This window comes from Bombina bombina, chromosome 11 (genome assembly GCF_027579735.1).
Source record: "Bombina bombina isolate aBomBom1 chromosome 11, aBomBom1.pri, whole genome shotgun sequence".
NCBI classification, from domain to species: Eukaryota; Metazoa; Chordata; class Amphibia; order Anura; family Bombinatoridae; genus Bombina; species Bombina bombina.
This window is the reverse complement of record NC_069509.1, coordinates 3,168,413-3,195,519: the sequence shown is the minus strand read 5'-3', so window position 1 is coordinate 3,195,519 and position 27,107 is coordinate 3,168,413. Positions and strand designations below refer to the sequence as shown.

General features: G+C 41.6%; 1 protein-coding gene across 1 annotated transcript in view; it reads left to right on the top strand.

Annotated features, from left to right (window-relative positions):
* The window catches only part of PUS3 (pseudouridine synthase 3), a 104,383-nt gene that overhangs the window by 11,440 nt on the left and 65,836 nt on the right, over nucleotides 1-27,107 (top strand). The window contains 1 exon segment of the mRNA XM_053695312.1: nucleotides 5,279-5,658. Within this exon segment, the coding sequence (XP_053551287.1) occupies nucleotides 5,287-5,658 (372 nt within the window). The 5' untranslated portion in view covers nucleotides 5,279-5,286.

The window sequence follows — 27,107 nt, the reverse complement described above, 5'->3', positions numbered from 1 at the left end:
TAATGTACAGTAAATAAAATGCTTTATGCCTCCTCAGGTTGCGCTTGTACGTAAATCTCCTATGTACAGTAATAAAATGCTTTATACCTCCTCAGGTTGCGCTTGTACGTAAATCTCCTATGTAACATAATAATGTACAGTAATAAAATGCTTTATACCTCCTCAGGTTGCGCTTGTACGTAAATCTCCTATGTACAGTAATAAAATGCTTTATACCTCCTCAGGTTGCGCTTGTACGTAAATCTCCTATGTAACATAATAATGTACAGTAATAAAATGCTTTATACCTCCTCAGGTTGCGCTTGTACGTAAATCTCCTATGTAACATAATAATGTACAGTAATAAAATGCTTTATGCCTCCTCAGGTTGCGCTTGTACGTAAATCTCCTATGTACAGTAATAAAATGCTTTATGCCTCCTCAGGTTGCGCTTGTACGTAAATCTCCTATGTAACATAATAATGTACAGTAATAAAATGCTTTATGCCTCCTCAGGTTGCGCTTGTACGTAAATCTCCTATGTAACATAGTAATGTACAGTAATAAAATGCTTTATACCTCCTCAGGTTGCGCTTGTACGTAAATCTCCTATGTAACATAATAATGTACAGTAATAAAATGCTTTACGCCTCCTCAGGTTGCGCTTGTACGTAAATCTCCTATGTAACATAATAATGTACAGTAATAAAATGCTTTACGCCTCCTCAGGTTGCGCTTGTACGTAAATCTCCTATGTAACATAATAATGTACAGTAATAAAATGCTTTATGCCTCCTCAGGTTGCGCTTGTACGTAAATCTCCTATGTAACATAATAATGTACAGTAAATAAAATGCTTTATGCCTCCTCAGGTTGCGCTTGTACGTAAATCTCCTATGTAACATAATAATGTACAGTAAATAAAATGCTTTATGCCTCCTCAGGTTGCGCTTGTACGTAAATCTCCTATGTAACATAATAATGTACAGTAAATAAAATGATTTATGCCTCCTCAGGTTGCGCTTGTACGTAAATCTATGTAACATAATAATGTACAGTAATAAAATGATTTATGCCTCCTCAGGTTGCGCTTGTACGTAAATCTCCTATGTAACATAATAATGTACAGTAATAAAATGCTTTATGCCTCCTCAGGTTGCGCTTGTACGTAAATCTCCTATGTAACATAATAATGTACAGTAATAAAATGCTTTACGCCTCCTCAGGTTGCGCTTGTACGTAAATCTCCTATGTAACATAATAATGTACAGTAATAAAATGCTTTATGCCTCCTCAGGTTGCGCTTGTACGTAAATCTCCTATGTAACATAATAATGTACAGTAATAAAATGCTTTATGCCTCCTCAGGTTGCGCTTGTACGTAAATCTCCTATGTAACATAATAATGTACAGTAATAAAATGATTTATACCTCCTCAGGTTGCGCTTGTACGTAAATCTCCTATGTAACATAATAATGTACAGTAATAAAATGCTTTATGCTTCCTCAGGTTGCGCTTGTACGTAAATCTCCTATGTAACATAATAATGTACAGTAATAAAATGCTTTATGCCTCCTCAGGTTGCGCTTGTACGTAAATCTCCTATGTAACATAATAATGTACAGTAATAAAATGCTTTATGCCTCCTCAGGTTGCGCTTGTACGTAAATCTCCTATGTAACATAATAATGTACAGTAATAAAATGCTTTACGCCTCCTCAGGTTGCGCTTGTACGTAAATCTCCTATGTACAGTAATAAAATGCTTTATACCTCCTCAGGTTGCGCTTGTACGTAAATCTCCTATGTAACATAATAATGTACAGTAATAAAATGCTTTACGCCTCCTCAGGTTGCGCTTGTACGTAAATCTCCTATGTAACATAATAATGTACAGTAATAAAATGCTTTATGCCTCCTCAGGTTGCGCTTGTACGTAAATCTCCTATGTAACATAATAATGTACAGTAATAAAATGATTTATACCTCCTCAGGTTGCGCTTGTACGTAAATATCCTATGTAACATAATAATGTACAGTAATAAAATGCTTTATGCTTCCTCAGGTTGCGCTTGTACGTAAATCTCCTATGTAACATAATAATGTACAGTAATAAAATGCTTTATACCTCCTCAGGTTGCGCTTGTACGTAAATCTCCTATGTAACATAATAATGTACAGTAATAAAATGCTTTATGCCTCCTCAGGTTGCGCTTGTACGTAAATCTCCTATGTAACATAATAATGTACAGTAATAAAATGCTTTATGCCTCCTCAGGTTGCGCTTGTACGTAAATCTCCTATGTAACATAATAATGTACAGTAATAAAATGCTTTATGCCTCCTCAGGTTGCGCTTGTACGTAAATCTCCTATGTAACATAATAATGTACAGTAATAAAATGCTTTATGCCTCCTCAGGTTGCGCTTGTACGTAAATCTCCTATGTAACATAATAATGTACAGTAATAAAATGATTTATACCTCCTCAGGTTGCGCTTGTACGTAAATCTCCTATGTAACATAATAATGTACAGTAATAAAATGCTTTATGCTTCCTCAGGTTGCGCTTGTACGTAAATCTCCTATGTAACATAATAATGTACAGTAATAAAATGCTTTATGCCTCCTCAGGTTGCGCTTGTACGTAAATCTCCTATGTAACATAATAATGTACAGTAATAAAATGCTTTATGCCTCCTCAGGTTGCGCTTGTACGTAAATCTCCTATGTAACATAATAATGTACAGTAATAAAATGCTTTACGCCTCCTCAGGTTGCGCTTGTACGTAAATCTCCTATGTACAGTAATAAAATGCTTTATACCTCCTCAGGTTGCGCTTGTACGTAAATCTCCTATGTAACATAATAATGTACAGTAATAAAATGCTTTACGCCTCCTCAGGTTGCGCTTGTACGTAAATCTCCTATGTAACATAATAATGTACAGTAATAAAATGCTTTATGCCTCCTCAGGTTGCGCTTGTACGTAAATCTCCTATGTAACATAATAATGTACAGTAATAAAATGATTTATACCTCCTCAGGTTGCGCTTGTACGTAAATATCCTATGTAACATAATAATGTACAGTAATAAAATGCTTTATGCTTCCTCAGGTTGCGCTTGTACGTAAATCTCCTATGTAACATAATAATGTACAGTAATAAAATGCTTTATACCTCCTCAGGTTGCGCTTGTACGTAAATCTCCTATGTAACATAATAATGTACAGTAAATAAAATGATTTATGCCTCCTCAGGTTGCGCTTGTACGTAAATCTCCTATGTAACATAATAATGTACAGTAATAAAATGCTTTATGCCTCCTCAGGTTGCGCTTGTACGTAAATCTCCTATGTAACATAATAATGTACAGTAATAAAATGCTTTACGCCTCCTCAGGTTGCGCTTGTACGTAAATCTCCTATGTAACATAATAATGTACAGTAATAAAATGCTTTATGCTTCCTCAGGTTGCGCTTGTACGTAAATCTCCTATGTAACATAATAATGTACAGTAATAAAATGCTTTATACCTCCTCAGGTTGCGCTTGTACGTAAATCTCCTATGTAACATAATAATGTACAGTAAATAAAATGATTTATGCCTCCTCAGGTTGCGCTTGTACGTAAATCTCCTATGTAACATAATAATGTACAGTAATAAAATGCTTTATGCCTCCTCAGGTTGCGCTTGTACGTAAATCTCCTATGTAACATAATAATGTACAGTAATAAAATGCTTTACGCCTCCTCAGGTTGCGCTTGTACGTAAATCTCCTATGTAACATAATAATGTACAGTAATAAAATGCTTTATGCTTCCTCAGGTTGCGCTTGTACGTAAATCTCCTATGTAACATAATAATGTACAGTAAATAAAATGCTTTATACCTCCTCAGGTTGCGCTTGTACGTAAATCTCCTATGTAACATAATAATGTACAGTAATAAAATGATTTATGCCTCCTCAGGTTGCGCTTGTACGTAAGTCTCCTATGTAACATAATAATGTACAGTAATAAAATGCTTTACGCCTCCTCAGGTTGCGCTTGTACGTAAATCTCCTATGTAACATAATAATGTACAGTAATAAAATGCTTTATGCTTCCTCAGGTTGCGCTTGTACGTAAATCTCCTATGTAACATAATAATGTACAGTAATAAAATGATTTATACCTCCTCAGGTTGCGCTTGTACGTAAATCTCCTATGTAACATAATAATGTACAGTAATAAAATGCTTTATGCCTCCTCAGGTTGCGCTTGTACGTAAATCTCCTATGTACAGTAATAAAATGCTTTATGCCTCCTTAGGTTGCGCTTGTACGTAAGTCTCCTATGTAACATAATAATGTACAGTAAATAAAATGCTTTATGCCTCCTCAGGTTGCGCTTGTACGTAAATCTCCTATGTACAGTAATAAAATGCTTTATGCCTCCTCAGGTTGCGCTTGTACGTAAATCTCCTATGTAACATAATAATGTACAGTAATAAAATGCTTTACGCCTCCTCAGGTTGCGCTTGTACGTAAATCTCCTATGTAACATAGTAATGTACAGTAATAAAATGCTTTACGCCTCCTCAGGTTGCGCTTGTACGTAAATCTCCTATGTAACATAATAATGTACAGTAATAAAATGCTTTATGCCTCCTCAGGTTGCGCTTGTACGTAAATCTCCTATGTAACATAATAATGTACAGTAATAAAATGCTTTATGCCTCCTCAGGTTGCGCTTGTACGTAAGTCTCCTATGTAACATAATAATGTACAGTAAATAAAATGCTTTATGCCTCCTCAGGTTGCGCTTGTACGTAAGTCTCCTATGTAACATAATAATGTACAGTAAATAAAATGATTTATGCCTCCTCAGGTTGCGCTTGTACGTAAATCTCCTATGTAACATAATAATGTACAGTAATAAAATGCTGTATGCCTCCTCAGGTTGCGCTTGTACGTAAGTCTCCTATGTAACATAATAATGTACAGTAATAAAATGCTTTATGCTTCCTCAGGTTGCGCTTGTACGTAAATCTCCTATGTAACATAATAATGTACAGTAATAAAATGCTGTATGCCTCCTCAGGTTGCGCTTGTACGTAAGTCTCCTATGTAACATAATAATGTACAGTAATAAAATGCTTTATGCCTCCTCAGGTTGCGCTTGTACGTAAATCTCCTATGTAACATAATAATGTACAGTAATAAAATGATTTATGCCTCCTCAGTTTGCGCTTGCACGTAAGTCTCCTATGTAACATAATAATGTACAGTAAATAAAATGCTTTATGTGTCCTCAGGTTGCGCTATGTCTGCGGAGGAAGAGCTGTTGCGCTTAAGACAAAGGGTGAAAGATCTGGAAGAGGAAGTTCAGCGTTTAGGAGAGTTGCGACACCAATCTGTGAGAGAGCTAAATGATGGGAACCAGCCAAGGAACGAAAGGAAACGGCGGCCCCAGAGGCCTTTTGATTTCTCTGCTCACCCAAAGCAGCACGTGGCTCTGCGCCTGGCCTATCTGGGATGGGGATACCAGGGTTTTGCCAGCCAGGAAAACACAATGAACACGGTTGAGGAAGTTGTGTTTGCTGCTCTCACCAAGACTCGGCTGGTGGAAAAGAGGCAGACCTCAAACTATCACCGATGCGGCAGAACAGACCGTGGTGTCAGTGCACTGGGACAGGTGACGTAACTGCTAGTTTATTTATACATCATGTTATTGAGTACAGATCAGACTGAGGTTTCAGTGCGCGTGGAAAGGTGACTTAAGTGCCGGTTTACTTCATATCACTGGGTATAATAACCGTCTGTACTGATCGCTTTATACATCGTGTCACTGGGTATAATAACCCTCTGTACTGATCACTTATACATCATATCACTGGGTATAATAACCCTCTGTACTGATCACTTATACATCATATCACTGGGTATAATAACCCTCTGTACTGATCACTTATACATCATATCACTGGGTATAATAACCCTCTGTACTGATCACTTATACATCATATCACTGGGTATAATAACCCTCTGTACTGATCACTTATACATCATATCACTGGGTATAATAACCCTCTGTATTGATCACTTATACATCATATCACTGGGTATAATAACCCTCTGTACTGATCACTTATACATCATATCACTGGGTATAATAACCCTCTGTACTGATCACTTATACATCATATCACTGGGTATAATAACCCTCTGTACTGATCACTTATACATCATATCACTGGGTATAATAACCCTCTGTACTGATCACTTATACATCATATCACTGGGTATAATAACCCTCTGTACTGATCACTTATACATCATATCACTGGGTATAATAACCCTCTGTACTGATCACTTATACATCATATCACTGGGTATAATAACCCTCTGTACTGATCACTTATACATCATATCACTGGGTATAATAACCCTCTGTACTGATCACTTATACATCATATCACTGGGTATAATAACCCTCTGTACTGATCACTTATACATCATATCACTGGGTATAATAACCCTCTGTACTGATCACTTATACATCATATCACTGGGTATAATAACCCTCTGTACTGATCGCTTTATACATCATATCACTGGGTATAATAACCCTCTGTACTGATCACTTATACATCGTGTCACTGGGTATAATAACCCTCTGTACTGATCACTTATACATCGTGTCACTGGGTATAATAACCCTCTGTACTGATCACTTATACATCATATCACTGGGTATAATAACCCTCTGTACTGATCACTTATACATCATATCACTGGGTATAATAACCCTCTGTACTGATCACTTATACATCATATCACTGGGTATAATAACCCTCTGTACTGATCACTTATACATCATATCACTGGGTATAATAACCCTCTGTACTGATCACTTATACATCATATCACTGGGTATAATAACCCTCTGTACTGATCACTTATACATCATATCACTGGGTATAATAACCCTCTGTACTGATCACTTATACATCATATCACTGGGTATAATAACCCTCTATACTGATCACTTATACATCATATCACTGGGTATAATAACCGTCTGTACTGATCGCTTTATACATCATATCACTGGGTATAATAACCCTCTATACTGATCACTTATACATCATATCACTGGGTATAATAACCCTCTATACTGATCACTTATACATCATATCACTGGGTATAATAACCCTCTGTACTGATCACTTATACATCGTGTCACTGGGTATAATAACCCTCTGTACTGATCACTTATACATCGTGTCACTGGGTATAATAACCGTCTGTACTGATCGCTTTATACATCATATCACTGGGTATAATAACCCTCTATACTGATCGCTTTATACATCATATCACTGGGTATAATAACCCTCTATACTGATCACTTATACATCATATCACTGGGTATAATAACCCTCTGTACTGATCACTTATACATTGTGTCACTGGGTATAATAACCCTCTGTACTGATCACTTATACATTGTGTCACTGGGTATAATAACCCTCTGTACTGATCACTTATACATCGTGTCACTGGGTATAATAACCCTCTGTACTGATCACTTATACATCGTGTCACTGGGTATAATAACCCTCTGTACTGATCACTTATACATCGTGTCACTGGGTATAATAACCCTCTGTACTGATCACTTATACATCATATCACTGGGTATAATAACCCTCTGTACTGATCACTTATACATCGTGTCACTGGGTATAATAACCCTCTGTACTGATCACTTATACATCATATCACTGGGTATAATAACCCTCTGTACTGATCACTTATACATCATATCACTGGGTATAATAACCCTCTGTACTGATCACTTATACATCATATCACTGGGTATAATAACCCTCTGTACTGATCACTTATACATTGTGTCACTGGGTATAATAACCCTCTGTACTGATCACTTATACATCATATCACTGGGTATAATAACCCTCTGTACTGATCACTTATACATCATATCACTGGGTATAATAACCCTCTGTACTGATCACTTATACATTGTGTCACTGGGTATAATAACCCTCTGTACTGATCACTTATACATTGTGTCACTGGGTATAATAACCCTCTGTACTGATCACTTATACATCATATCACTGGGTATAATAACCCTCTGTACTGATCACTTATACATCATATCACTGGGTATAATAACCCTCTGTACTGATCACTTATACATCGTGTCACTGGGTATAATAACCCTCTGTACTGATCACTTATACATCGTGTCACTGGGTATAATAACCGCCTGTACTGATCGCTTTATACATCATATCACTGGGTATAATAACCCTCTGTACTGATCACTTATACATCATATCACTGGGTATAATAACCCTCTGTACTGATCACTTATACATCATATCACTGGGTATAATAACCCCAGATGGGGTTGCTGTGTTTCTTGTTCAGAGAGAAATTGCCTGGTATTTCGGCGCTGGACTGACCGTAATAGGCGGGATCAGACTGATATACTACAGGAAAATTCTTCACTGTGAAAAGCATTACTGGGCTAAAAGAAGCTGCACCCAGGTGGTAAATCACCATAGAACAGGCTAATCCAGTTGATCCAGTTGCTCGTTCCTGTGAGTGCACTTCTCTCTATGTGTGTGTGTGTATGTGTGTGTGTGTATATATATATATTTCTTCTGTTATGTGTGATCAGTCCACGGGTCATCATTACTTCTGGGATATAACTCCTCCCCAACAGGAAATGCAAGAGGATTCACCCAGCAGAGCTGCATATAGCTCCTCCCCTCTACGTCAGTCCCAGTCATTCTCTTGCACCCAACGACTAGATAGGATGTGTGAGAGGACTATGGTGATTATACTTAGTTTTTATGACTTCAATCAAAAGTTTGTTATTTTAAAATAGCACCGGAGCGTGTTATTACTTCTCTGGCAGAGTTTGAGGAAGAATCTGACAGAGATTTTTTACTATGATTTTAACCGGAGTCGTTAAGATCATATTGCTGTTCTCGACCATCTGAGGGAGGTAAAGGCTTCAGATCAGGGGACAGCGGGCAGATGAATCTGCATTGAGGTATGTGGCAGTTTTTATTTTCTGAATGGAATTGATGAGAAAAGCCTGCCATACCGTTAAAATGACATGTATGTATACACTTCAGTATTCTGGGGATGGTATTTCACCGGAACTACTGTGTTAAAGGTCACTAATCCTTTTAATAACTATTCTCATGTTAAACGTTTTTGCTGGAATGTAGAATCGTTTACATTGCTGAGGTACTGTGTGAATAAATATTTGGGCATTATTTTCCACTTGGCAGTTTTTTTGCTTTAATTGTGACAGTTTCGTTTCTCTTCACTGCTGTGTGGGAGAGGGAGGGGCCGTTTTTGGCGCTCTTTGCTACGCATCAAAAAATTCCAGTCAGCTACTTTTATATTTCCTGCATGATCCGGTTCATCTCTGACAGATCTCAGGGGTCTTCAAACTTCTTTGAAGGGAGGTAAATTCTCTCAGCAGAGCTGTGAGAATTCTTATAGTGACTGTGTATAAAAAACGTTGTTTTGTTTTCTTATGTACAAATTTAATTAGTGTTGTTTTTTACTAATGGGAACAAACCTTTGCTAAAAGTTGTGTTGTTTTAAAGTTTGATGCAATAACTGTTTTTCAGTTCATTATTTCAACTGTCATTTAATCGTTAGTACCTCTTTGAGGCACAGTGCGTTTTTTTGCTAAAAAAGATTATAACCAAGTTGTAAGTTTTTTTGCTAGTGTGTTAAACATGTCTGACTCAGAGGAAGATATCTGTGTCATTTGTTCCAATGCCAAGGTGGAGCCCAATAGAAATTTATGTACTAACTGTATTGATGCTACTTTAAATAAAAGTCAATCTGTACAATGTGAACAAATTTCACCAAACAGCGAGGGGAGAGTTATGCCGACTAACTCGCCTCACGCGACAGTACCTGCATCTCCCGCCCGGGAGGTGCGTGATATTTTGGCGCCTAGTACATCTGGGCGGCCATTACAGATAACATTACAAGATATGGCTACTGTTATGACTGAAGTTTTGTCTAAATTACCTGAACTAAGAGGCAAGCGTGATCACTCTGGGGTGAGAACAGAGTGCGCTGACAATGCTAGGACCATGTCTGATACTGCGTCACAGCTCGCAGAGCATGAGGACGGAGAGCTTCATTCTGTGGGTGACGGTTCTGATCCAAACAGATTGGACTCAGATATTTCAAATTTTAAATTTAAATTGGAGAACCTCCGCGTATTACTAGGGGAGGTCTTAGCAGCTCTCAACGATTGTAACACCGTTGCAATACCAGAGAAACTGTGTAGGTTGGATAAATACTTTGCGGTACCGGCGAGTACTGACGTTTTTCCTATACCTAAGAGACTAACTGAAATTGTTACTAAGGAGTGGGATAGACCCGGTGTGCCGTTCTCACCCCCTCCAATATTTAGAAAGATGTTTCCAATAGACGCCACCACTCGGGACTTATGGCAAACGGTCCCCAAGGTGGAGGGAGCAGTTTCTACTTTAGCTAAGCGTACCACTATCCCGGTGGAGGATAGCTGTGCTTTCTCAGATCCAATGGATAAAAAATTAGAGGGTTACCTTAAGAAAATGTTTGTTCAACAAGGTTTTATATTACAACCCCTTGCATGTATCGCGCCGATTACGGCTGCGGCAGCATTTTGGATTGAGTCGCTTGAAGAGAACCTTAGTTCCTCTACGCTAGACGACATTACGGACAGGCTTAGAGTCCTTAAACTAGCTAATTCTTTCATTTCGGAGGCCGTAGTACATTTAACCAAACTTACGGCTAAGAACTCAGGATTCGCCATACAGGCACGCAGAGCACTGTGGCTAAAATCCTGGTCAGCTGATGTTACTTCTAAGTCCAAATTACTTAATATACCTTTCAAGGGGCAGTCCTTATTCGGGCCCGGTTTGAAAGAAATTATCGCTGACATTACGGGAGGTAAGGGCCACGCCCTACCTCAAGACAAGGCCAAAGCTAAGGCTAGACAGTCTAATTTTCGTCCCTTTCGGAATTTCAAAACAGGAGCAGCATCAACCTCCACTGCACCAAAACAGGAAGGAGCTGTTGCTCGTTACAGGCAAGGCTGGAAGCCTAACCAGTCCTGGAACAAAAGCAAGCAGGCCAGGAAACCTGCTGCTGCCCCAAAGACAGCATGAACCGAGAGCCCCCGATCCGGGACCGGATCTAGTAGGGGGCAGACTCTCTCTTTTCGCCCAGGCCTGGGCAAGAGATGTTCAGGATCCCTGGGCACTAGAGATCATATCTCAGGGATACCTTCTAGACTTCAAATTATCTCCCCCAAGAGGGAGATTTCATCTGTCAAGGTTGTCAACAAACCAGATAAAGAAAGAAGCGTTTCTACGCTGCGTACAAGATCTGTTAACAATGGGAGTGATCCATCCGGTTCCGTGGTCGGAACAAGGACAAGGGTTCTACTCAAACCTGTTTGTGGTTCCCAAAAAAGAGGGAACTTTCAGGCCAATCTTAGATTTAAAGACTCTAAACAAATTCCTAAGAGTTCCATCGTTCAAAATGGAAACTATTCGGACAATCTTACCCATGATCCAAGAGGGTCAGTACATGACCACAGTGGATTTAAAGGATGCTTACCTTCACATACCGATCCACAAAGATCATCACCGGTATCTAAGGTTTGCCTTCTTAGACAGGCACTACCAGTTTGTAGCTCTTCCATTCGGATTGGCTACGGCTCCAAGAATCTTCACAAAGGTTCTGGGTGCCCTTCTAGCGGTACTAAGACCGCGAGGGATTTCGGTAGCTCCGTACCTAGACGACATTCTAATACAAGCTTCAAGCTTTCAAACTGCCAAGTCTCATACAGAGTTAGTTCTGGCATTTCTAAGGTCGCATGGATGGAAAGTGAACGAAAAGAAGAGTTCTCTCTTTCCTCTCACAAGAGTTCCATTCTTGGGGACTCTTATAGATTCTGTAGAAATGAAGATTTACCTGACAGAAGACAGGTTAACAAAACTTCAAAATGCATGCCGCGTCCTTCATTCCATTCAACACCCGTCAGTAGCTCAATGCATGGAGGTGATCGGCTTAATGGTAGCGGCAATGGACATAGTACCTTTTGCACGCCTACACCTCAGACCGCTGCAATTATGCATGCTAAGTCAGTGGAATGGGGATTACTCAGATTTGTCCCCTACTCTGAATCTGAATCAAGAGACCAGAAATTCTCTTCTATGGTGGCTTCATCGGCCACACCTGTCCAGGGGGATGCCATTCAGCAGGCCAGACTGGACAATTGTAACAACAGACGCCAGCCTACTAGGTTGGGGCGCTGTCTGGAATTCTCTGAAGGCTCAGGGACTATGGAATCAGGAGGAGAGTCTCCTTCCAATAAACATTCTGGAATTGAGAGCAGTTCTCAATGCCCTTCTGGCTTGGCCCCAGTTAATAACTCGGGGGTTCATCAGGTTTCAGTCGGACAACATCACGACTGTAGCTTACATCAACCATCAGGGAGGGACAAGAAGCTCCCTAGCAATGATGGAAGTATCAAAGATAATTCGCTGGGCAGAGTCTCACTCTTGCCACCTGTCAGCAATCCACATCCCGGGAGTGGAGAACTGGGAGGCGGATTTCTTGAGTCGCCAGACTCTTCATCCGGGGGAGTGGGAACTTCATCCGGAGGTCTTTGCCCAAATACTTCGACGTTGGGGCAAACCAGAGATAGATCTCATGGCGTCTCGCCAGAACGCCAAACTTCCTCGCTACGGGTCCAGATCCAGGGATCCGGGAGCAGTTCTGATAGATGCTTTGACAGCACCTTGGAACTTCAGGATGGCTTATGTGTTTCCACCCTTCCCGCTGCTTCCTCGATTGATTGCCAAAATCAAACAGGAGAGAGCATCAGTAATTCTAATAGCACCTGCTTGGCCACGCAGGACTTGGTATGCAGATCTAGTGGACATGTCATTCTGTCCGCCTTGGTCTCTACCTCTAAGACAGGACCTTCTGATACAGGGTCCATTCAAACATCAAAATCTAACTTCTCTGAAGCTGACTGCTTGGAAATTGAACGCTTGATTTTATCAAAACGTGGTTTTTCTGAGTCGGTTATTGATACCCTGATTCAGGCTAGGAAGCCTGTTACCAGAAGGATTTACCATAAAATATGGCGGAAATACCTATACTGGTGCGAATCCAAAGGTTACTCCTGGAGTAAGGTTAGGATCGCTAGGATATTGTCTTTTCTACAAGAAGGTTTAGAAAAGGGTTTATCAGCTAGTTCATTAAAGGGACAGATTTCAGCTCTGTCCATCTTGTTTCATAGACGTCTGTCAGAAAATCCAGACGTCCAGTCCTTTTGTCAGGCTTTAGCTAGGATCAAGCCTGTGTTTAAAGCTGTTGCTCCACCATGGAGTTTAAACTTAGTTCTTAACGTTTTACAGGGTGTTCCGTTTGAACCCCTTCATTCCATTGATATAAAAATGTTATCTTGGAAAGTTCTGTTTTTAATGGCTATTTCCTCGGCTCGAAGAGTCTCTGAGTTATCAGCCTTACATTGTGATTCCCCTTATCTGATTTTTCACTCAGACAAGGTAGTTCTGCGTACTAAACCTGGGTTCTTACCTAAGGTAGTCACTAACAGGAACATCAATCAAGAGATTGTTGTCCCATCCTTGTGTCCAAATCCTTCTTCAAAGAAGGAACGTCTTTTACACAATCTGGATGTAGTTCGTGCCCTCAAGTTCTACTTGCAGGCAACTAAAGATTTTCGCCAAACTTCTTCCTTGTTTGTCGTTTACTCTGGACAGAGGAGAGGTCAAAAAGCTTCTGCTACCTCTCTATCTTTTTGGCTTCGTAGCATAATACGTTTAGCCTATGAGACTGCTGGACAGCAGCCTCCTGAAAGAATTACAGCTCACTCCACTAGAGCTGTGGCTTCCACTTGGGCCTTTAAGAATGAGGCCCCTGTTGAACAGATTTGCAAGGCTGCAACTTGGTCTTCGCTTCATACTTTTTCCAAATTTTACAAATTTGACACTTTTGCTTCTTCGGAGGCTATTTTTGGGAGAAAGGTTCTTCAGGCAGTGGTTCCTTCTGTATAATGAGCCTGCCTATCCCTCCCGTCATCCGTGTACTTTTGCTTTGGTATTGGTATCCCAGAAGTAATGATGACCCGTGGACTGATCACACATAACAGAAGAAAACATAATTTATGCTTACCTGATAAATTCCTTTCTTCTGTTGTGTGATCAGTCCACGGCCCGCCCTGTTTTAAGGCAGGTAAATATCTTTTAAATTATACTCCAGTCACCACTTCACCCTTGGTTACTCCTTTCTCGTTGATTCTTGGTCGAATGACTGGGACTGACGTAGAGGGGAGGAGCTATATGCAGCTCTGCTGGGTGAATCCTCTTGCATTTCCTGTTGGGGAGGAGTTATATCCCAGAAGTAATGATGACCCGTGGACTGATCACACAACAGAAGAAAGGAATTTATCAGGTAAGCATAAATTATGTTATATGTATATATATATATATATATATATATATATATATATATATATATATATATATATATATATATATATATATATATATATATATATATATATATATATATACACACACATATACACACGCGCATATCCATGCATGAGGAGGCAAAGAGCATCACAGCAAAGCTGTTAAGTATCACTTCCCTCCCCACAAACCCCAGTCATTCTCTTTGCCTTGGTGCACGGAAGAGGTGAAGTTTTGGTGTCTGATTAAAATTGAATTTCCTTCGCTTCAAGCAAGTTTTTGGGGTCTAGCCGTACTCAACGTTAATCTCTTCAGTAGGGTAGTGGTGGCTTTAAAGCAGTTAGGAAAATGCAGTGAGGCCCACCTCACAAGTTCCTAACATATTTGCTGCCCTTGTATAGAAAGCCAGAGTAGGTTTACTCTGTTTCTTTTTATTTTAATGACACGATGAGTCTACGGATCATCTTAATTACTAATGGGATATTCACCTCCTGGTCAGCAGGAGGCGGCAAAAAGCACCACAGCAAAGCTGTATATATAGCTCCTCCCTTCCCTCCCACTCCAGTCATTCTCTTTGCCTACGTTAGTGATAGGAAGCGGTAAAGTGAGGTGTTAGAATAGATTCTTCAATCAAGAGTTTTATTATTTTTAAAGTAGTGCCAGAGAGTGCTGCTTTGTCCTAGGGTGTAGCCGTGGTCCATATCAGTCTCTTCCGTAGAGCTTTTGGTGGCTTTAGAGCAATGGGAACTGGTGGGACATAATTCTCACTGCGCCTCCCATATATTGAATGCTGCCCTAACCAAGAAAATCTGAGGGAATTACTCAGGACTTTCGTTATTTTACAGGTCCATGGGAGGGAGAGGACCTCTTAAACCTGGAACTGCCTTGCTGTCAGGCAGAAGATGAGGTAAGTGCGGACTTTCTTTCTGGGGAGTAGAAGTAAACTCAGAAAAAGGTTAGACACTTTATTTTTTATTTATACCTCATTAAATGTGGGCTCTTTATTAAGGGTTACAGAGTTAAGTTTTACTAGACGTTTTAGGGGACACCTTTGACAGTTGGACACAGGCACTGGGGCTGTATGTGATACATTAGCTCTCCTCCCGGCGGTTTATTAATAGCCGACCGGGACATTGCATATTGATATAAGCTAATACTGCAAGCTTAATGTGAGGTGGTTCCACGGTTAAACTGTATGTCTAGGACTAACCGCTACCCAATACATTGCATATTGATATAAGCTATTACTGCAAGCTTAATGTGAGGTGCTTCCACGGTTAAACTGTGTGTCTAGGACTAACCGCTACCCAATACATTGCATATTGATATAAGCTAATACTGCAAGCTTAATGTGAGGTGGTTCCACGGTTAAACTGTGTGTCTAGGACTAACCGCTACCCAATATATTGCATATTGATAAAAGCTAATACTGCAAGCTTAATGTGAGGTGGTTCCATGGTTAAACTGTATGTCTAGGACTAACCACTACCCAATACATTGCATATTGATATAAGCTAATAGTGCAAGCTTAATGTGAGGTGGTTCCACGGTTAAACTGTATGTCTAGGACTAACCGCTACCCAATACATTGCATATTGATATAAGCTAATACTGCAAGCTTAATGTGAGGTGGTTCCACGGTTAAACTGTATGTCTAGGACTAACCGCTACCCAATACATTGCATATTGATATAAGCTAATACTGCAAGCTCAATGTGAGGTGGTTCCACGGTTAAACTGTATGTCTAGGACTAACCGCTACCCAATACATTGCATATTGATATAAGCTAATACTGCAAGCTTAATGTTTCTCTTACTTGGTGTATTCAGTCCACGGATTCATCCTTGTGGGATATTCTCATTCCCTACAGGAAATGGCAAAGAGAGCACACAGCAAAGCTGTCCAAATAGCTCCCCTCAGGCTCCGCCCCCCAGTCATTCTCTTTGCCGCTCTAACTAGTAGCATCTCCACAGGGATGGTAAAGAGTATGTGGTGTTAGATTTGTAGTTTTACTTCTTCAATCAAGAGTTTATTTTAAAATAGTGCCGGTTTGTACTATTTACTCTGCAGCAGAAAGTGATGAAGATTCTGCTGAGAGGAAAAAGATTTTAGCACTAACTAAAATCCATTGCTGTTCCCACGCAGGACATTTGAGTACAGGAGAACTTCAGTTGGGGGGAACAGTTGCTGGCTTACTCTGCTTGAGGTATGTTTCAGTCATATTTCTAACAAGACCTGGTAGTGCTAGAAAACTGACAGATATACCATGAGGGAGGTAAGCCATTTTCTCAGACACAATACAGAAAGAGGGCTTCACTTAAGGGCTTAATACTGACAGACACTTTGATGGGCTAATCGATTCCTTTATTTGGGTAATCTGATATTATTGAACGTTTTTAAGCGTTTGCAAACACTTTTTGGGGTATTTTTTACGCCTGGCATTGTAATAGACAGCTATTTTGACTCAGAAAGACCCCATATCTCTAGAGTGAGAAGGAGGAGGCCTCATTTTCGCGCCTCAATTGCGCAGTTAATTTGGAACACAGCTCCACTCAGCTTCATGTGCAGAGCCTTTAAAGTACAGGAGGACTTGAGGGAGGCTTCATTTACACCTGCAAATAACCCTAAAGGAAGGTAAAGCCACGGCAAAGACTGTGGCAGAGTACTGTAGTGGGTTAAACCGGTTATTTTACTAATTTTGCTCCGGTTTGGGCATTAAGGGGTTAAACGTTTTGAAAACTTGTGTGCAATCATTTCAGGGCATGAGGATCATGTGGTGAAAATTTCATTAAGATCGGATGTTTTTTTGATGATTTGGTAAAAAGTGTGTGCCTTTTTATTATTTAAAGAGACAGTAACTTTTTTTTCAAAAAGTATTTTTTTCAACATTTTAGTGTTCTCTGAGTCTGTCAAACATGTCTGGGTCTTCAGATAGACCTTGTTCTTTGTGTTCAAAAGCCATGGCAATACCCCCATTGCACTTATGTTTAAAGTGTGCACAAACATCTAAACATTTTAAAGATCATCCAGTGACAATACAAAATGCTGCACAAGATGATTCTTTAACGGAGGGTAATGAGGATAGTCCTCCTTCCTCCCCCCACGTGTCTACACCAGTTACGCCCGCGCAAGTGATGCCTAGTACCTCTAGCGCATTGCCCCCTGTTACCTTACAGCAATTAGCGGCAGTAATGGATAATTCCCTTGCAGCTTTTTTTATCCAAACTGCCAGTTTTTCCAAGAAAGCGCGATAGCTCAGTTTTAAACATAGAGGATGAGCAATCGGAAGCTTTGGATAATGTATCTGTAGCACCCTCACAAAACTCAGAGGTAGCAGTGAGGGAAGGGCTGTCTGAGGGAGATATTTCTGACACAGGGAAAGTTTCTCAGCAGGCAGAGTCAGATTCCTTAGCGTTTAAATTTAAGCTGGAACACCTCCGCGTACTGCTTAAGGAGGTTTTGGCTACGCTGGACGATTGTGACCCCATGGTGGTCCCTGAAAAATTGTGTAAAATGGACAGATATTTAGAGGTCCCTGTATACACTCAGGCATTTCCGATTCCAAAAAGGGTGGCAGATATTGTGACTAAGGAGTGGGAGAGACCAGGTGTACCCTTTGTTCCCCCACCTATCTTTAAGAAAATGTTCCCCATAAATGACCCCAGGAGGGACGCATGGCAGACGGTCCCTAAGGTAGAAGGGGCTGTTTCAACATTGGCTAAGCGTACAACTATACCAATAGAGGACAGTTGTGCTTTCAAAGATCCTATGGATAAAAAATTAGAGGGCTTGCTAAAGAAAATCTTTGTTCAGCAAGGCTTTTTGCTTCAACCAATTGCCTGCATTATCCCTGTAACTACTGCAGCTGCCTTTTGGTTCGAGGCTCTGGAGGAGTCGCTCCAGAGAGAGACTTCATACGATGAGGTCATGGATAGAATTCACGCTTTAAAGCTGGCTAATTCTTTTATCACTGATGCCGCGCTCCAATCAGCTAAATTAGCGGAGAAAACCTCTGGTTTTGCCGTCATGGCGCGACGAGCACTTTGGCTCAAATCGTGGTCGGCCGGATGTGTCGTCCAAGACAAAACTGTTAAACATTCCCTTCAAGGGGAAAACCCTTTTCGGCCCAGAGCTGAAAGAAATTATTTCTGATATCACTGGTGGCAAGGGCCATGCCCTTCCACAAGATAGGCCAAGAACAAGGCTAATTTTCGCTCCTTTCGCAACTTCAGGAGCGGACCTGTTGCAACCTCTGCTGCCGCAAAGCAAGATAACGCTTCCCAGCCCAAAGCAACCTGGAAACCCTTGCAGGGCTGGAATAAGGGTAAACAGGCCAATAAGCCTGCTCCTGCTACCAAGACAGCATGAAGGGGTAGCCCCCGATCCGGGATCGGATCTAGTGGGGGCAGACTTTCTCTCTTCGCTCAGGCTTGGGCAAGAGATGTTCCAGACCCCTGGGCATTAGAAATAGTTGCTCAGGGTACCTTCTAGAATTCAAGGATTCTCCCCCAAGGGGAAGGTTCCACATTTCTCGTTTGTCTTCAGACCAAACAAAGAAACAGGCGTTCTTACGCTGTGTAGAAGATCTTCTAAAAATGGGAGTGATACACCCAGTTCCAATTGCAGAACAAGGACTGGGCTTTTACTCAAATCTATTCGTAGTTCCCAAAAAGGAAGGAACTTTCAGGCCAATTCTGGATCTAAAGATTCTAAACAAATTCCTCAGAGTTCCGTCTTTCAAGATGGAAACCATTCGGACAATCTTGCCAATGATCCAGGAAGGTCAATATATGACTACCGTGGATCTAAAGGACGCGTACCTACATATTCCTATCCACAAAGATCACCATCAGTTCCTAAGGTTCGCCTTTCTGGACAATCATTACCAGTTCGTGGCTCTGCCTTTCGGGCTGGCCACCGCTCCCAGAATTTTCACAAAGGTTCTAGGGTCCCTTCTGGCGGTACTAAGACCGCGGGGCATTGCAGTAGCACCTTATCTAGACAACATCTTAATACAGGCGTCGTCCTTTCACAGAGCCAAGGCTCATACGGACATCGTTCTGGCTTTTCTAAGGTCTCACGGGTGGAAGGTGAACGTAGAAAAGAGTTCTCTGTCCCCGCTCACAAGGGTTCCCTTTCTGGGAACATTAATAGACTCGGTAGAAATGAAAATCTTTCTGACAGAGGTCAGGAAGTCAAAACTGTTGAATACTTGCCGAGTTCTTCATTCCATTCCTCGGCCTTCCGTGGCTCAGTGCATGGAAGTAATTGGTTTAATGGTGGCGGCAATGGACATAGTCCCTTTTGCCCGAATTCATCTCAGACCACTGCAACTGTGCATGCTCAAACAGTGGAATGGAGATTACACAGATTTATCTCCTCAGATTCAAATGGACCACAAGACCAGAGACTCTCTTCTGAGCTTCCGCAGACCGGAATGGATCATTGTCACGACCGATGCCAGTCTGATAGGCTGGGGGGCGGTCTGGAACTCCCTAAAGGCTCAGGGACTTTGGTCTCGGGAAGAATCTCTTCTCCCGATAAACATTTTGGAGCTGAGAGCGATATTCAATACGCTCCAGGTGTGGCCTCAACTAGCAGAGGCCAAATTCATCAGATTTCAGTCGGACAACATCACGACTGTAGCGTATATCAATCATCAGGGGGGAACAAAGAGTTCCCTGGCGATGAAGGAAATATCCAAGATTATCAAATGGGCGGAGGATCACTCCTGCCATCTATCTGCAATTCACATCCCAGGAGTAGACAACTGGGAGGCAGATTTTCTAAGTCGTCAGACTTTTCATCCGGGGGAGTGGGAACTCCACCCGGAGGTTTTTGCTCAACTAACTCAGCTTTGGGGCATTTCAGAGTTGGACCTGATGGCGTCCCGTCAGAACACCAAACTTCCCCTTACGGATCCAGATCCAGGGATCCCAAGGCGGCATTGATAGATGCATTGATAGCGCCTTGGTCATTCAGTCTAGCTTATGTCTTTCCACCGTTTCCTCTTATACCTCGGCTGATAGCCAGAATCAAACAGGAGAGGGCTTCGGTAATTCTGATAGCACCTGCGTGGCCACGCAGGACTTGGTATGCAGACCTAGTGGGCATGTCATCGGTCCCACCATGGAAACATGGATCTTCTACTCCAAGGTCCTTTCAAGCATCCAAATCTAGCTTCTCTGCAGCTGACTGCTTGGAGATTGAACGCTTAATCCTAGCTAAGCGGGGTTTCTCTGATTCAGTTATAGATACTCTGATACAGGCCAGAAAGCCTGTCACCAGGAAAATTTACCACAAGATATGGCGGAAATATCTTTGTTGGTGTGAATCCAAGGGTTACTCGTGGAGTAAATTTAGGATTCCAAGGATATTGTCTTTTCTCCAAGAAGGGTTGGAGAAAGGTCTGTCAGCTAGTTCCTTAAAGGGACTGATATCTGCTTTGTCTATTCTGTTACACAAGCGTCTAGCAGCTGTACCAGACGTTCAGGCGTTTGTTCAGGCCTTAGTTAGAATCAAGCCTGTCTATAGACCTGTGTCTCCTCCATGGAGTCTAAATTTAGTTCTTTCAGTTCTTCAAGGGGTTCCGTTTGAACCTTTGCATTCCATAGATATCAAGTTATTATCTTGGAAAGTTTTGTTTTTAGTAGCCATTTCTTCTGCTCGAAGAGTTTCGGAACTATCTGCTTTACAGTGCGATTCGCCCTATCTGGTGTTCCATGCAGATAAGGTTGTTTTGCATACTAAACCTGGTTTCCTTCCAAAGGTGGTTTCTAATAAGAATATTAACCAGGAAATCATTGTTCCTTCTCTGTGTCCTAATCCAGTTTCTAAGACGGAACGACTTTTGCACAATCTTGATGTGGTTCGTGCTTTAAAGTTCTATTTAAAAGCAACTAAAGATTTCAGACAAACATCATCCCTGTTTGTTGTGTATTCTGGTAAGAGGAGAGGTCAGAAAGCAACTGCTACCTCTCTTTCATTCTGGCTGAAAAGCATTATCCGATTGGCTTATGAGACTGCTGGTAAGCAGCCTCCTGAACGAATTACAGCTCATTCCACCAGAGCTGTGGCTTCCACGTGGGCTTTCAAGAATGAGGCTTCTGTTGACCAGATTTGTAAGGCAGTGACTTGGTCTTCTCTGCATACATTTGCCAAATTTTACAAATTCGATGCTTTTGCTTCTTCGGAGGCTGTTTTTGGGAGAGAGGTTTTGCAAGCAGTGGTGCCTTCCGTTTAGGTTACCTGACTTGTTCCCTCCCTTCATCCGTGTCCTATTGCTTTGGTATTGGTATCCCACAAGTAAGGATGAATCCGTGGACTGAATACACCAAGTAAGAGAAAACGGAATTTATGCTTACCTGATAAATTACTTTCTCTTACAGGTGTATTCAGTCCACGGCCCGCCCTGATATTTAAGTCAGGTTCAAATTTATTTTTCTATAACTACAGTCACCACTGCACCCTATGGTTCTCCTTTTTCTCCTAACCGTCGGTCGAATGACTGGGGGGGCGGAGCCTGAGGGGAGCTATATGGACAGCTTTGCTGTGTGCTCTCTTTGCCATTTCCTGTAGGGAATGAGAATATCCCACAAGTAAGGATGAATCCGTGGACTGAATACACCTGTAAGAGAAAGTAATTTATCAGGTAAGCATAAATTCTGTTTTTTTGGTTTCACGGTTAAACTGTATGTCTAGGACTAACCGCTACCCAATACATTGCATATTGATATAAGCTAAATACTGCAAGCTTAATGTGAGGTGGTTCCACGGTTAAACTGTATGTCTAGGACTAACCGCTACCCAATACATTGCATATTGATATAAGCTAAATACTGCAAGCTTAATGTGAGGTGGTTCCACGGTTAAACTGTATGTCTAGGACTAACCGCTACCCAATACATTGCATATTGATATAAGCTAATACTGCAAGCTTAATGTAAGGTGGTTCCACGGTTAAACTGTATGTCTAGGACTAACAGCTACCCAATACATTGCATACTGATAAAAGCTAATACTGCAAGCTTAATGTGAGGTGGTTCCACGGTTAAACTGTATGTCTAGGACTAACCGCTACCCAATACATTGCATATTGATATAAGCTAATACTGCAAGCTTAATGTGAGGTGGTTCCACGGTTAAACTGTATGTCTAGGACTAACAGCTACCCAATTTTGAAGCCGGCGCGGTCTGTTATAAGTCTCCTGGCGCTTTCACTTGTAAAATATTAATGGCGACCGGAAGATGGATTTTGGTAATGCCCACGATGGGCAGAGTTTCGTTTTGCGCCAATGTTGTTGCGCACCACTTTGCTAATACTTCTGTTATCGGAAGGAACAGAGGAGAAATCTAGGTGTTTGTTCTTAGTACCGGACAGTACTACAGCAATGAGTCCGGAATTTCTCTTGTAAGGTGTATCCAGTCCACGGATCATCCATTACTTGTGGGATATTCTCCTTCCCAACAGGATGTTGCAAGAGGACACCCACAGCAGAGCTGCTATATAGCTCCTCCCCTAACTGCCATACCCAGTCATTGTCTTGCAACTCTCAACAAAGATGGAGGTAGTAAGAGGAAAGTGGTGAAATATAGTTAGTTTTGTCTTCAATCAAAAGTTTATTATTTTTAAATGGTACCGGAGTTGTACTATTTTATCTCAGGCAGCATTTAGAAGAAGAATCTGCCTGCGTTTTCTATGATCTTAGCAGCTTGTAACTAAGATCCACTGCTGTTCTCACATATGTCTGAGGAGTGAGGTAACTTCAGAGGGAGAATGGCGTGCAGGTTATCCTGCAATGAGGTATGTGCAGTTTAAAGTTTTTCTAGGGATGGAATTGCTAGAAAATGCTGCTGATACCGGATTAATGTAAGTTAAGCCTAAATACAGTGATTTAATAGCGACTAGTATCAGTCTTACTATCAGAGATATATACTCTTATAAATGTGCAATATAAAACGTTTGCTGGCATGTTTAATCGTTTTTATATATGCTTTGTTGATAAAACGTATTGGGGCCTATTTTTTTCCACATGGCTGGCTTGATTTTTGCCTAGAAACAGTTTCCTGAGGCTTTCCACTGTTGTAGTATGAGTGGTAGGGGCCTATTTTAGCGCTTTTTTGCGCAGTTAAAATTACAGACAGAGACATTCAGCTTCCCTCAGCAGTCCCCTGCATGCTATAGGAGGGCTCTAAAGGCTTCAAAAGTCGTTTATTGAGGAAGGTAGGGCCACAGCTGACCTGTGGCAGTTGTGACTGTTTAAAAAACGTTTAATTCGTTTTTTTGATCCGTTTTTTGCATTAAGGGGTTAATCATCCATTTGCAAGTGGGTGCAGTGCTCTGCTAACCTATTACATACAGTGTAAAAATTTCGTTTGAATTACTGCCTTTTTTCACTGTTTTTCAAATTTTGACAAAATTTGTTTCTCTTAAAGGCACAGTACCGTTTTTTTATATTTGCTTGTTAACTTGATTTAAAGTGTGTTCCAAGCTTGCTAGTCTCATTGCTAGTCTGTACAAACATGTCTGACATAGAGGAAACTCCTTGTTCATTATGTTTAAAAGCCATGGTGGAACCCCATATGAGAATGTGTACTAAATGTATTGATTTCACTTTAAACAATAAAGATCAGCTTTTATCTTTAAAAAATTTATCAGCAGAGGAATCTGACGAGGAGGAAGTTATGCCGACTAACTTTCCCCACGTGTCAGACCCTTTGACTCCCGCTCAAGGGACTCCCGCTCAAATGGCGCCAAGTACATCAAGGACGCCCATAGCGATTACTTTACAAGACATGGCGGCAGTCATGGATAATACACTGTCAGCGGTATTAGCCAGACTACCTGAATTTAGAGGTAAGCGTGATAGCTCTGGTGTTAGGCGTAATACAGAGCATACAGACGCTTTAAGAGCCATGTCTGATACTGCCTCACAATATGCAGAAGCTGAGGAAGGAGAGCTTCAGTCTGTGGGTGATATCTCTGACTCAGGGAAACCTGATTCTGATATTTCTACTTTCAAATTAAAGCTTGAGAACCTCCGTGTTTTGCTTAGGGAGGTTTTAGCTGCTCTGAATGACTGTGACACAATTGCAGTGCCAGAGAAATTGTGTAGACTGGATAAATACTTTGCAGTGCCGGTGTGTACTGAGGTTTTTACAATACCTAAAAGGTTTACAGAAATTATTAATAAAGAGTGGGATAGACCCGGTGTGCCATTTCCCCCCCCCCCCCCTCCTATTTTTAGAAAAATGTTTCCCATAGACGCCACCACACGGGACTTATGGCAAACGGTCCCTAAGGTGGAGGGAGCAGTTTCTACTTTAGCAAAGCGTACTACTATCCCTGTCGAGGACAGTTGTGCTTTTTCAGATCCTATGGATAAAAAATTAGAGGGTTACCTTAAGAAAATGTTTATTCAACAAGGTTTTATCCTGCAGCCCCTTTCATGCATTGCTCCTGTCACTGCTGCTGCGGCGTTCTGGTTTGAGTCTCTGAAAGAGGCTTTACAGACGACTCCTTTGGAGGACATACTTAGCTAGCTTAAGTGCTCTAAGCTTGTTAATTCTTTTGTTTCTGATGCCATTGTTCATTTGACTAAACTAACGGCTAAGAATTCTGGATTTGCCATCCAGGCGTGCAGGGCGCTATGGCTTAAATCTTGGTCAACTGACGTGACTTCAAAGTCTAAACTACTTAACATTCCCTTCAAGGGGCAGACCCTATTCGGGCCTGGTTTGAAGGAAATTATTGCTGACATTACTGGAGGTAAAGGTCATGCCCTTCCTCAGGACAGGTCCAAATCAAGGGCCAAACAGTCTAATTTTCGTGCCTTTCGAAACTTCAAGGCAAGTGCAGCATCAACTTCCTCTGCTACAAAACAAGAGGGAACTTTTGCTCAGTCCAAGACGGCCTGGAAACCTAACCAGTCCTGGAACAAAGGCAAGCAGGCCAAAAAGCCTGCTGCTGCCCCTAAGACAGCATGAAGGAACGGCCCCCTATCCGGTAACGGATCTAGTAGGGGGCAGACTTTCTCTCTTCGCCCAGGCGTGGGCAAGAGATGTTCAGGATCCCTGGGCGTTGGAGATTATATCTCAGGGGTATCTTCTGGACTTCAAGGCTTCTCCTCCACAAGGGAGATTTCACCTTTCACGATTATCTTTCAACCAGATAAAGAAAGAGGCATTCTTACACTGTGTGCAAGACCTTCTAGTTATGGGAGGGATCCATCCAGTTCCAAAGGAGGAACAGGGACAGGGATTTTACTCAAATCTGTTTGTGGTTCCCAAAAAAGAGGGAACCTTCAGACCAATCTTGGATCTAAAGATCTTAAACAAATTCCTCAGAGTTCCATCATTCAAAATGGAAACTATTCGGACCATCCTACCTATGATCCAGGAGGGTCAATATATGACTACCGTGGATTTAAAGGATGCTTACCTTCACATTCCGATACACAAAGATCATCATCGGTTCCTAAGGTTTGCCTTTCTGGACAGGCATTACCAGTTGGCGGTCCTAAGGCCGCTGGACATAGCAGTGGCCCCTTATCTAGACGACATCCTGATACAGGCGTCAAATTTCCAAATTGCCAAGTCCCATACGGACATAGTTCTGGCATTTCTGAGGTCGCACGGGTGGAAAGTGAACGAGGAAAAGAGTTCTCTATCCCCACTCACAAGAGTCTCCTTCCTAGGGACTCTGATAGATTCTGTAGAAATGAAAATTTACCTGACGGAGTCCAGGTTATCAAAACTTCTACATTCTTGCCGTGTTCTCCATTCTATTCCGCGCCCTTCGGTGGCTCAGTGCATGGAGGTAATCGGCTTAATGGTAGCGGCAATGGACATAGTTCCGTTTGCGCGCCTACATCTCAGACCGCTGCAACTATGCATGCTCAGTCAGTGGAATGGGGATTACACAGATTTGTCCCCCCTACTAAATCTGGATCAAGAGACCAGAGATTCTCTTCTCTGGTGGCTATCTCGGGTCCACCTGTGCAAAGGTATGACCTTTCGCAGGCCAGATTGGACAATTGTAACGACAGATGCCAGCCTTCTAGGTTGGGGTGCAGTCTGGAACTCCCTGAAGGCTCAGGGATCGTGGACTCAGGAGGAGAAACTCCTTCCAATAAATATTCTGGAATTGAGAGCGATATTCAATGCTCTTCAAGCTTGGCCTCAGTTAACAACCCTGAGGTTAATCAGATTTCAGTCGGACAACATCACGACTGTGGCTTATATCAACCATCAAGGGGGAACAAGTAGTTCCCTAGCGATGTTAGAAGTCTCCAAGATAATTCGCTGGGCAGAGAGACACTCTTGCCACCTCTCAGCGATCCATATCCCAGGTGTAGAGAACTGGGAGGCGGATTTTCTAAGTCATCAGACTTTTCATCCGGGCGAGTGGGAACTCCATCCGGAGGTGTTTGCTCAATTGATTCATCGTTGGGGCAAACCAGAACTGGATCTCATGGCGTCTCGCCAGAACGCCAAGCTTCCTTGTTACGGTTCCAGGTCCAGGGACCCAGAAGCGACGCTGATAGATGCTCTAGCAGCGCCTTGGTCTTTCAA